Source organism: Xiphophorus maculatus, chromosome 9, assembly GCF_002775205.1.
Source record: "Xiphophorus maculatus strain JP 163 A chromosome 9, X_maculatus-5.0-male, whole genome shotgun sequence".
Classification (NCBI taxonomy): domain Eukaryota; kingdom Metazoa; phylum Chordata; class Actinopteri; order Cyprinodontiformes; family Poeciliidae; genus Xiphophorus; species Xiphophorus maculatus.
In genome coordinates, this window is record NC_036451.1 from 1,936,355 (window position 1) to 1,948,875 (window position 12,521).

Below are 12,521 nucleotides of genomic sequence, written 5' to 3' on the forward strand. Positions count from 1 at the left end.
TGGCTGAAATTAAAATAAAAAAGCAAATGTGAAACACACAACAGCTCGCTGAAATGTATTTAAATTAATTGCTGTTATATGTAAAGAACGTCCGCCAAGGTTGGCCCCCCTATATTTTTAGCACACCAAATCTGGCCCCCTTTGCAAAAAGTTTGGACACCCCTGCTTTAAGCCGTTGCAACAGAACGTACCTGTATTGGGGAGAACAGATTTATATTTATTGATAACCTTTACAGCCACGTTTGTTTTGTAGTTATGAGCAGTTAAGATCTGTAAAGTCTGTTTTTTTATTTCAGAGGGCATCGTTTAATCCGCTATTGCCTATAAGAAAACAATAAAAAATAGAATGTCTTATATGAAACCATTAATAAATGTAAAAAAAAAATTATTATCACAATAGGAAAGATCTGATTGCAACACTAATACCCCCTCTCCTCTGCAGAAATAATGAAATTTTCTAAACTCCCAACATTTAACAGAAATTTATAACAGAGGTGAAACAAAGCTACATCAAGACCAACATGTCTTAAAAAAATGAAATAAATACAAAAATCGCTTAGTCCTGAGACAGTGTACATTTCTTTGGTTTGACATTTTGAAAATTATGGGGGGGGGATCAAAGAAGAAAGAAGACATGTAAGATCAACAAGCTTAAACTTTTAAAAGCTTGTTGGCATTTAAAACCCGTCAGTTGAGACTGTAGTTTTCCTTCAGGAAGATCTGGTCCGCCATGGCCTGCTCCGCCTTGGTGAGCGGTTTGGGCGGTTCCGGCTTGTATCTTTTGATAGTTACGATTCTCGATATGCGGGGTCTACAAGAACTTCTCTTCTGATGGGCATCGAGATTGGCTGCATTTAAAGGAGACAGACAAGTCAAATACACTGCTCACCTAAACAATAATACATATTTTACATTATTTATTAACCCAATTTTAACATTTTAGTCAGGCTGGGTGATATGGCTCCAGTCTTTTTCATACCACATGTGATTTTAATCATTGTTTTTTCCAAAAGCAAAATTACAAATGGCAGAAAATATTTTTTAAAAGTGCCTTTTACTTCCATCATTCCTTTCTGTGTAGAATATAATATTAGCAGAATACAGACACAATTTTATCAGGTTTAAAAATTATATATAAAAAAGTGCTTGTTTTTTTACTTTCTTGGCTTTAAGGCTTTAAATATAACAACGGGAAATTAACCGACAACAGAAAAAATAGGGGGGAAAACCCAAAAGTGTTGAGTTTGGGCTCAGTAAACGCGTAGCAAAACAAACAAGAGATGATTTGTTTTTAAAAAAACGTAATTTCAATGAGGAAAAAAGCTTAAATTATTAATTTTTTTGTTATTTTTGATGGAGTTCCCATAAATGTACTACTTCATTCTCCTTATCTAATGACTTTATTCTAATAATAAGACTTTATTCTAAATAATAATAATAATAATAAAGCCTGATCCTTGTGTTTTGTTGTAGAGTTGACCCAAATTCAAAGTCCAATTGAATAAAAGTTGTAAAAAAAAAAAAAAAAAAAAAGCTTGTCAAACAAGATGGCCGCCCTGGGCATGCTGACATATCTTGTAACTGTAATTTTTATCTGCCATTATTTATCCTAACATTCTTGTATATTCTGTATAATCTGTATAATCTGTGCATATAGCTCCCATATTTATATTTATACACAATATCTATATCTCTTGCTATAACCCCTTATAGTCCATACATACATAGTCTTGTACATCTCTAAATAAATATTTATATCTCGTAGAGCACTTCTGGATAGATGCAAACTATATCTCGTTGCTTGTACTTGTGACAGTGCAATGACAATAAAGTTGAATTCTATTCTATTCTAACTATGGAAACCCAAGAAGCACATTGGTGACAAAAAAAATTCCAGATTTTCCAAAAATTAAGTCTCCAAAAACCAAAAATATGACATATCATGCAGCCCTACATGTTGGCAGTATTTTCTTATTATTAGATTCTAAGCCCAATGTAATTTAAATTAGTCAGGATCTGTGTTTTTCTGTGTTTATTTTGAGTTTCCTGTGTATCTGTGTCTCAGTGTTGTCCTGTTCTCCCTTTGATTAGTCCCCAGGTGTTTCTTGTTCCCTGATTACCCCCAGTGTATTTAGTGTCACCTGTGTGTCTGTTCTTTGTCGGGTCCTGTATTATGTGCGTTCAGTCCTTCGTGTTGTCCAGTCAATTTACCAGTTGCTACCGGCGTTGAGCCCTGGCTTCTGCTCAGTCGTGCTGCCTGGTTGTTTTTGGACTTATTTATCATTAAAACCGTCATTTCTCACTTTACCTGGGTCTGCTGCGTCTGCCTCACCACATCCACCGCACCAATTCATGACAAAATTCTTCTCTTCAGGGCATTTGTGTCCTAAATTTCACATTCTGTGTAGGGTTACTGCAGTTTTGTTGATATCTGTGGATTCCCACCTGCCATCTGGAGACACTGCTCCTTGTGACTTTCATCCCAGGCTTTCATTTTGCAGGTCTTGGAGCAGAAGTACACCCTCTGGCAACGGCCACAAATCATCAGCTTCACAAACGCAGAGCGGCCGCAGTGATAGCAGAACCTAAACAATGGCGGCCTGAGGAAGGATTTACAGTCGAGGGGTTTGAGAAGTGCAGTGTGAAAGGCTGATTGAAGAGGAGGGATATAAAATAGTGTGTACTTCATAGGTTTGGGTGATGCTTTTCCTTGAGCGATACGCTTGCTTGGGGTCTCGTCCTCTGGAGCTGTGGGTGTTATTAGTGTTTAATTAGTTACTATTACAACTAAAAAAAATTCATACATGCCACAAAAGTCAAGTTATGTAATCTATAGAAATGATAACCTATGACACTCTGTGTGTGTGTAGACATCTGAATATTTAAAGGGGACATATGTCAAATAAGAGCATACACAAAGTCCAGGACTTACAGAATTATATTTTGACATCAGAACATTGGTAAAGTTTGCATAAACCTAATAATATATCCAGCACTGAATCAATTAATCACATTAATTGTCAATAATAATAGTCATCCATTAACTAGAGTATCCAAACTCAAGCTGAAAGAATAACATACTCAGAGCAATAATTAAGCCAAAATTGTACAAAAAATATATACATTTTGCATTACTAATAAAAAAAGCCTTTGCCTAAAAATATGTTCTACCCAGAACTTTTCAAGTGGCAATTACTCTTAATTTACTACTTACTTAAGCTACTTACTCTTAAATTACTTTACAGAAAAAAATAATAACTTGCATACGTTTTGCAAATAAAATGTTGCACTTACCAGTCAGTTGAAGGTTCCTCTGCGTCAGAGCACTCTCCCTCAACAGATTCGCCATTAGTGCAAGAAGTTGGCGCCATTTCTTTAATAGATCCCTCTCCTGCATGTTCAAGGCGTAGAATGGAGTGTGAGCAAAACGTACGTCCTAAAGCATATTCAGATGGAAACATGTACAGCAACTCAAATCATTTTTAACCTCCAGAGGCAAATTATTGTATGGTGCAACAGGGTTACCAGCTGGAAGGAGAAGTTTGCAAAGTCGATAGCGGTTCCCTCCACTTCGCCCACTGGAACTTGCATCAGGATATTAGCACCAGCCTTGGCTAACATGTCAAACTAAAAAGACACAGAATTTTATCTTATTACATCAGTCATACATTATTTACACTTGCTTGTTTGTAAAGGGGGAGAGCAATTTAGTTATGGAGCTAAATTGAGGCCAAAAATTTTTAAACTTTATATATATATATATATATATATATATATATACTGTATATATATACACTTTCAACACTTTTTTATTCAGTTTAATTTTTTTTTGTTTCAGTTTCATTTTTTACAAACTTTATGGCCCCAATTTAGCTCCATACAGGACACAATGTGGACAGATTGCAACCCATTACAGAGCAACACAAGAAAATTTGCTTTTAAGTTAGTTTTGTCTTATTTCAATTGATATTTCAAAAGATATTTGCACTCTGAACTAGACAAAAAATACCTAGTAAGTTTTTTTTTTGCAGTGGATAGCTGACATATTTTAATCCTTCATTTATTCCAGTAACTTTATCACATTATATAGATTATTTCTAAATATATGGATGATTAAAAGATTTTCCATTTACAGTTAATAAAATGAAAATGTTTTATGTCAATAATGCCTTAATATTGATGAAATAAATACTAGTTATAGGTGACATAATCTGCAGGTGGAGCAATACATTTTAACTTATAATATGGGAAAAATGTCTTGTTCCACTGGCAGATTATTTCACCTATAAGTTGTATTTTTTTTCATCAGTATTAACTTAAAACAAGTTCCTATATCTTGTGAAAAGTCACTTGTAAATTAGTTTCATCTTAGTTTGAATTAAGATTTTACACTAGCAACTAGACCAAAATACTTTGTAGCATTTTGTGTTTTTGCAGTGTAACTCTTTATGGCAAGAAATCACAACTAAATGTAAATTTGCATTTATTTTAAGATACATCTCTATGTTTGAGTTTACCATTTTGATTCTGTTGCCACCTGAGCGGTAGTTGAAGTTGACGAGGGCGCAGAGAGCACTGCCCACCCTCCAGCCCAGAGGTAAGTTAGGATCTGCGCCTGCCTTTAAGATCTCCTCCACTGCCTGAGTGGAGACAAGACGGCAACATGATGAGTCTTAAATTTATGCAACCGTTGCCCTGAAGGAGGGGAGCGGCGGTACCGCGTCATTGCCGCTCGCTATGGCCAAGGAGAGGGGAGAGTGTCCGCTCCAGAGGAGGTCGGTCCTGGCTCCGTGGGAAAGCAGGAGCTCCACCACTTTACAGGCATTCTGCAAAACACACAAATAAAATACATTTCATATGATGAAGGATGTGTACAGCTGTGAGTGCGTGAACTGTTCTCCCAGACCGAGTAGTCCTCGTCTCTCTGGCAGGCTATGTGCAGGGCAGTTCGGCCCCCATCTGTCAGATGCAGGTCCTCAAGCACGTCCACCCAATCTTTATCCCCCATGAAGGCCTGAAAAGACAGAAAAATACTAACTTACACTTTAACCTCCTTTATTAAACGGGGGGCATGTTAAAAGGTGAAAGTAAACATGCACCAGATCCGGTTGGTAGATCTCTTCCTGGTCACATGCCCGAGAGTCAGGTTCGGTGACAGCGTGCAAAAGCATTTCGGTAATTTGTGCACCTTCAGAACCGTGCAACGCTGCAGCAACGTGGAGGGGATAAAACCCTTTAATCTACAGAAAGGAAGAAAAAACCCGGCATGCTGGAGGTAATCAAGTGAAGACTGAGATAAACTATATATTACATAAAATATATGACCTATATATATATATATATATATATATATATATATATATATATATATATATATATATATATATATATATATATATAATTTACAGAGGAGATTCCTACATGCATTGGAAGGCAAATATCAGTACGAGCTCCACACATGAGCAATTTATGGACGACCTCAGTGTCGCCCGCCATGATGGGCAAAAACAGGATGGGCAGAGGGACCCTGCAGCAGTTGGGGTCGGCTCCACGATCCAGTAACAGCATCAGGGTTGTTAAACGAACACGGGGCCTAGCCGAGCACAAACAGGGGTTCTGCCGGTGTTAACAAGTTACATTTTAGACTTTTAAAAACATTTTTAATGTCATCTTAAAGTACATTTCGTACCAAATGTAAACGAGTGGCAAAAATGAACACAGTCCAGCCAACTAGTGATACATTTGCGCATATCCACTATTAATGGAAAGAAAGCTAGTTCTAGCTAGCTAGAAATTAGCAGCTAGTGAGCCGACTCAAGTCACAGGACTACGGTGACGCAGTACAAAGAAGGACTACAATTCTGCCAAGAAACTCATAAATTTGGAGATTAATCTCAGAAATTTTCTAGAATGTTTTTTTTAATTTCTTAGTTAGAAAAGTCAGTAATTTTACACTTTTCAAACTCTGAAATGTATTTTTTTTTCTGAGAAAATGTCAGAGATCAAGCTAAAAATGTTTTGAGTTTTTTTAGTGTAAATTTACTTCTGTATTTTTTCTGTCTACAATGGTCCTAAAATGGTCCAGAACATGATGATGTCTGCACATCAGTTAGCCTGACGGAAAAGTCCTGAAAGAACAAAAACTCCATACAAGATGGAATAGTCCTGCTACAGCAAAATTTAAGATCTGCGTTTAACATGTTTGTACGGAATATTAGAACCACTGAAAAAACTTCGGACTTTATCTCTGAATTCTTACTTTTTTTCTCAGAATTTTGAGAATTAAAATAAAAATTCTGAGAAAAGTCAGAATTTTGAGACAAAAGTGGTCCTAAAACTGTAAGGCCAACTTTTTAAATACATTTTAAGGTTTTAATTTTAGACATGTAAGAGACCCTGCACAGACCACATCATCATCATCATCATTAGACATAGAACAAAGGAGCACGATGTGAGGGGGGAATAATAACTGACTCAATTTCCTCGACAGTCATTTTGCGTATAATCTCCTGTAAGTCACACTGCGGGGGTCGCCTAGCCAAGGTCAGCAGCTCAGCTGACTGCTGCAGCATCTCTTCTGACTCAGCGATGTCGCTGCTGCGGATGGAACAGGAGGAGTCAAGGATCTGATTCCGGGTCAGATCGTGGTCTTCGCCCTGCCGCAGACAGAATCACAGCTCTTAGAAAAACACATAGAAAACAAAGGGGAATAGGTTCAGCGTGACCTTCCTGCTACCTCGACTGGGACTTCCTGCCCACTCCCCAGAGAAATGTGTTCACCCAAATCTTCAACGGTGATTTCTCTGTTTTCACTATCGATTAAATTCTCCACATCTCTGTTGAGCTCATCCTTTAGCTTCTCTAACTCACTTTCCGCAGCCTCTCTAACACTCTGCTCGTCTCCAGATTTGTCTGTGGCATCGTAGCCTTCATCTGTTCCCGTCTCCTTCCACTCCTCCTCCTCAAGTTGCTCAGAGTCTGCAGGGATTTCGCCATTTTGGTAATGTGAGATGTGTACAGGCGGCTCTTCAGGTGCCCTGCAAACAACATAAATACCGTTGGGAATAAATCATTTTGTGTTTTCCTAAATCTGTTTTAGCTACTTGCATGCTCGTGTATACACACACACTGAGCACATGCGTAAAAAGCTAAGATTAAAGGAAATTAAATGATTAATTGTGATTAATCGTGATTAATCTATCATTGAATTAATTGTCAACTAATTTAGTAATGAATTAATCATTAACTGGAGTATACAGACTCAAAAAATAGGTAAATTAAAGCAAAAATATGCCCCAGATTCAAAGACAGTGAGTCACACCTTAAATTTACATAATGGCTTAGTGATTTGTTTTGTTTTGTTCATTGCTTTGATCATTTTTTAATTTTTGCAAGTGCTAAAAATGATTAAACCTGAAGTAAAAAGTGAGTTATGTGCATTATTTGCAACAAGGGCTGGAATGATTAATTGTGATTAATCAATTGTTGAAATAATGGTCAACTAATTTAGTAATTGATTAATCATAAACTGAAGCATACAGATTTAAAAAAGGCCATTTTCCTGAAAGAACAACACATTCAGAGCAGCGTCTTTAGTCAGAGGCTTCTTCAAATTGGCCGTACTACAGACTGCTACAGGAGATCTTTTCTGGCAACAACTGCCACCATCTGAAACAACTCTGAATAATCAAAATTAATACAAGTTATAACAACATTTAATTTCCCTTTGGGATCAATAAATTATTTTTTAATCAATGTTGATGTTAGGAGTATTTTTTAGATGCAGATCCTGTATGATAAATTGTCCCAGAAGTTATTGCAATACACGATAATACTGTTGATTTGAGACCATTTTCAAGTCATATAATGATAATAATGGCAGAATAAAACAGGAGCACATTCTCAAAGATCAATAAACTTTAAATTCTATCAAACATTTAACACTGGGACTGGAACTCATTTTAAATATCTAAAATAAATAAACAAAACAAGAAATAAAATGAATTATAAAGTCTCTGTAAACAAAATGGTCTTTTAAAAAAAGGGGCTAGTTGAGACCAAAACATCAGACTGAAGACTTTAGTCATTCAGTTTTTGGAGGGAAGAGAGAAAAGAGATAAACGATAAATTGTGCAAATGGAAATTATCGAGTTTGTTTGAATTTCTCAAGTGGTTAATTGATTTATTGCTTCTAGCTACAAATGATCCAGCGTTCACTAAGGAATTCAGGCAATAAAATGTTTATTTTCTTATTTAAAATTAATAGTTTAAATTTATTTCTAATATAAAATCTGCAAATGTTTAAATTTTTGGGGGGATTAATCATCAGAATAATAAATAGAAGAATACTAAAAGAACCGCTGCAGCCCTGTCATATTCTCCAAACAGCTTTTAAACAGTAAACAGAAGGTTTCTATTCATGAAATATCTATAAATCAGCCTGAGGTGATTGTGCAGGTACATGCTTACTGCTCAGTGAGCTGGCTTAAGCTGCTTTGGTCCGTCATATTCTGGTTCTGGTTCTGATTCATGTCAGTAATCTGTGATTCGATGTTCAGGTCCGTCAATTTTGATGGGATGTCAGCCTGGTTGATCGGAGAACTGGTCTCACCAGGCGGAGACATCGATACCTTACGACACATGACAGAAACGCACAAACGGGAATGTTTTTCAAGAGCAGCATTTGTGTTTGTGGGGCTATAATTGCTGTGACACACAGTCACAATCATACACTACACCTAAAAAACAAGTAATAAATAGTTCTTATTGTCATCTTATTATTGTCCCAATAGTACCAAAAGTCCATATCTCCCAGCACGGCAATGCGTTTTCTTACTGGAGTGTCAGTGGGCGGCTTGATCAGAGTGGACAGCAGAGAGTCAAAGGGATAGTAGAGGACGTGGCACACAGCCAGGGCGCTCATTCTTTCGTCGTTCATCTTGTCAATATCAGCACCGCTATCCAGCAACAGATGGATCACATCATTATGGGAGTTTACCTGACAGGTGGAGATACAAAAGCATAGATGAGAGGGTGGACCCGCTGGATGTTATTGTTCACATTAGGAAATTTCAACGCTGGAAGGCAAAAAGACAATTCTTCTACATGCCATCCAGAGTAGAACGACTTTCTCAACTAGATGAAACTGGAAAAATTTGCCTGGATCAAACAAATCTATTACAGTTTTCACAAGTTAAACAGATTTATGTGTTTTGTAAGATGGAGTATTAGGGCCATGCTAAGAAATAAAAAAATAAAATTATGGGAATAAAGTTTATTCTCATAATTAAAGTCATGAGAATTATGACTTTATTCTCATAATTTTATTTTTTATTTTAATTTCATATTTTTATATTATTTCAGCTTCATTCGCATATTTTGGATTTTATTCTCATAATTCTATGCCTTTATTCTCACATTATTTAAACTATTTTTCTCGTAAATATGAGAATATTTTTTGTAATAGTATGAGTTTATTTTCATATGGTTTCAACTTTATTCTCATACAGGTTTATTCTTCAATACTATCATTTTATCTTTGTAAATGTTACAAAGATAAACAATTTTTACTCTCAAAATATTTCTCAGTTGTTTCTCATATCACTAGAACATTATTCTCGTAATATCATTACTTTGTTATCATATTATTTAAATTTAATTCTCGAAACATTGACTTTTTCTTGTAACTACGACTTTATTCTAGTATTATTTCAACTTTATTTGTGACATATTTTTGACTTTTTTCTCATATTACTATAACTTTATTCTCAAATAATTTAAACTTCATTCTCATAATATTGTAACTTTCTTATTGTAATACTACAACTTTATTCTTGTACGAATTTATTCTCGTAACATTATCACTTTATTCTCATAACTTATGTTTTAATTTTTTCTTAGTTTGGACCTAGTTGTAGATTTGTTTGGGCAAATAAGAAATTTAGTTTCTCAAATTTCAGCCCACAGTTCATTCAGATGAAATTCAAATTTCATTTTGCCACCATTGTTCTGTTTGTGCCCCTGATAAAAAAAAAACCTAGACACGCCCCTGCAGAGGAGGAAAACTGAAACTGGGAGATGTTACGGTTGCAGCGATGAGCGCGGTTTGTCCCCGTGCGTCGGCTACATCCGGGTAGACGGCGCCTTTTTGGAGGATCTGTGACACGGCACGCAGCTCCCCTCTGAAGCTGTGCTGAATCAGCAGCTCTGAGCTGACCTCCAGAGGCCCTTTGGGCCCAAAGCTGTCCCCCTTCAGAGAGAGGAGGTCTGTGACGTTCCAGCCGACAGTTTCAGTCTGCAGCCTGAAACAAACACGCAGGTGGAGGTGAAACAGATGCTTCCTCTCCACACAACGAACTCGGTTCCCACCTTCATCAAACCTAATAAAATTGGTATCAAACATGTGTGCTGCTATCACTTTACACATGTCAATAAAAAAGTACACAAAGAACATTTTGTGCAGCATAAACAGAGTCGAGTTAATTTGGTAAATGTGAGTAGGGGCAGAATGGTTCACCTCTAATGACCTCCTGAAACCTTTTTTATTATTATCTTTAAAATGATAGCGGCACAAACAAAAGATTTTGTTTCACAAACATGTCACAAACATTTGACACCAATTTTGTTAGGTTTGGATAATGTGTCTGTGGGGGCTGGGGGCTGATTGACCTTTAAACTTTCATTAATATCTTCGAAGCAAAAGCAGCATAAACAAAAAATGTTTGCTACACAAATGTGCCGAGTTGATTGACACCAAATTTATTTGATTATGTAAATATGATCGCGGGATGGGAGAGGTGGTGGTTGACCTTTCCCTTTACACGACCTCTGGAAATATTTTTTAATGTCTTTAAAATGATAGCGGCACAAACAACCATTTTGCTGCACAAACGTGTCACAAACATTTGAGATCAATTTAGTAAGATTTGGGTAATGTGGAGGGGCAGTTTTGACCTTTTGACTTTCAAACTTCCATTAATATCTTCAGAGCAAAAGCAGCACAAACAAAGTTTTTGCTGAGTTCACTGACACCTATTTTCTGATTTGAAGAAGGTGGGATATGGTTGACTTTTCATGACCTCTGGGAACATTTATCAACATCTTTAAAGTGATAGCGGCACAAACAAAAAGTTTTGCAGCACAAAAGGACATTTTTGCTGCATAAACATTTGACACCAATTTTGTTAGATCTGAAGAAGGTCAGGGGTCGACTTCACTGTAATTGTGTCTAACCTGTGTTCGCGTATGTTAGCCTTCATGCGGATGTGTACAGGGAACGCAGAGAGCGGATCCCTTTTGTACCCCTGGTATGGATGAGCTTCTGGCTCCCACTTTTCACCGTGAAAAACTCGATCCAACTCTCTTTTCCTGCCAGGAGGAAGTGGCAAGTGGTCGCCATCTGTAGAGTACCTCTCGATGCCGGGTGGATAGATGAAGCTTTCGTCTGACAGCAGATCTTCGTCTACGTCTGACTGAAGACGGGTTAGAAACAGACATGATAGGACAGAAGCTACTTGTAAGCCTGCAAGGGATTTTGAAGCAAAAACATGACAGCACATACCTTAATGAAAAAATGGTCACGATCAGAGGACTGCATGAATGCAGCATAATCTGGAAAATTGAGCAGACTAAAGCCTTCTTCTAAAGAGGAGCAGAGTTTTAGCAGGCGCTGCCCGATCCACAGGCCCACATCCTGGTTCCCATCTGGATAAGAGAAAACACCGGGACCAAACCTGTGGTCACTGTGGTACAAACCCTGAATATGTGGAAGGAGAACATGCTTTTTTTTCTACAGAATTCACTTCCTTTAAAAAATAAAAAAATTTATTAATTAATGAAATAGTCCCAAATACTGCAGGCTCACCTGAAAGATGGCTCCACCTGGGTACTTTAAATGTCCATATCCCTCCTTTCTGTTTAGGTAGAACTTGCCAATGAACTTGTGGCCAGAGGGCCAGCAGTACTCCCCATCGCCATGTTTGAGGTCCTTGTAGAAAAACCCCTCATAGAACTACAAAAACCAACAGGAAACTTAGAAAATGAAACACTGGCAGTTGGCGAAGCTGTAATTTCACATTACCTCGCCGTTTTTCCAGCTGTAGCGCCCTTTTCCATGTTTGAAATCGTCTAAAAATTCGCCCTCATATTTGGACCCGTCGGGCCACTCCTGAACACCGAAGCCTTCTCGCCTCTCTTCGCCGAAGACGACGACTCTACTGCCGCCGCTACTGCTGCCTTCCCCCTCTGTGTCTGGAACAGCTTCACCGCTGATTTCTGCCATTGTTCCTGCTTCTTGAATTTGTTTTAATGTAGTAAAGCTCTTAGACGGCAGCTAGAGATACATTTTGGCAAAGCGGGGTTTTTATCTGCGTGATAAACGTCAACTGTTGATGGCAGATTTCAGTAGTAATTTTGCTGTCAACATTGGTTGACATGACAACGGGGAAGCGCGTGCAGAAAGGAACTCTTCACGCATGCGCATGTGGAAGGTCGAAAGGAACCAAATTAAATAAATACGTAGT

General features: G+C 37.4%; 1 protein-coding gene across 2 annotated transcripts; it reads right to left on the reverse strand.

Moving 5' to 3' along the window:
• Positions 1-7: 7 nt before the first annotated feature.
• On the reverse strand, positions 8-12,424 carry ankmy1 (ankyrin repeat and MYND domain containing 1). 2 transcript variants are annotated; one of them, XM_023339094.1, is made up of 19 exons: positions 12,080-12,424; positions 11,864-12,010; positions 11,561-11,755; positions 11,233-11,471; positions 10,085-10,301; positions 8,837-8,998; positions 8,470-8,630; positions 6,737-7,037; positions 6,475-6,656; positions 5,422-5,593; positions 5,100-5,240; positions 4,907-5,014; positions 4,719-4,826; positions 4,518-4,640; positions 3,526-3,627; positions 3,295-3,391; positions 2,685-2,748; positions 2,446-2,600; positions 8-848 (listed from the first exon to the last, which is right to left on the reverse strand). In XM_023339094.1, the coding sequence occupies exons 1-19, from the start codon at positions 12,278-12,280 to the stop codon at positions 688-690; spliced, it is 3,036 nt and encodes a 1,011-aa protein (XP_023194862.1). In that variant the 5' UTR covers positions 12,281-12,424; the 3' UTR covers positions 8-687. The 2 variants fall into 2 exon arrangements, with proteins under 2 accessions (XP_023194862.1, XP_023194861.1); XM_023339093.1 differs by having other exon boundaries at positions 3,295-3,436.
• Positions 12,425-12,521: the final 97 nt, after the last annotated feature.

What these genes read in the sequence shown, in the direction of transcription:
- ankmy1 (XM_023339093.1), bottom strand. Translation starts at nt 12,280, where the DNA reads ATGGCAGAAATCAGCGGTGAAGCTGTTCCAGACACAGAGGGGGAAGGC. An exon ending in ATGACTGTCGAGGAAATTGA is followed by an intron (nt 5,594 to 6,474) that starts GTCAGTTATTAT and finishes GTGCTCGGCTAG; the next exon opens with GCCCCGTGTTCGTTTAACAA. An exon ending in GCAGTGTCTCCAGATGGCAG is followed by an intron (nt 849 to 2,445) that starts GTGGGAATCCAC and finishes CTTTAAATGCAG; the next exon opens with CCAATCTCGATGCCCATCAG.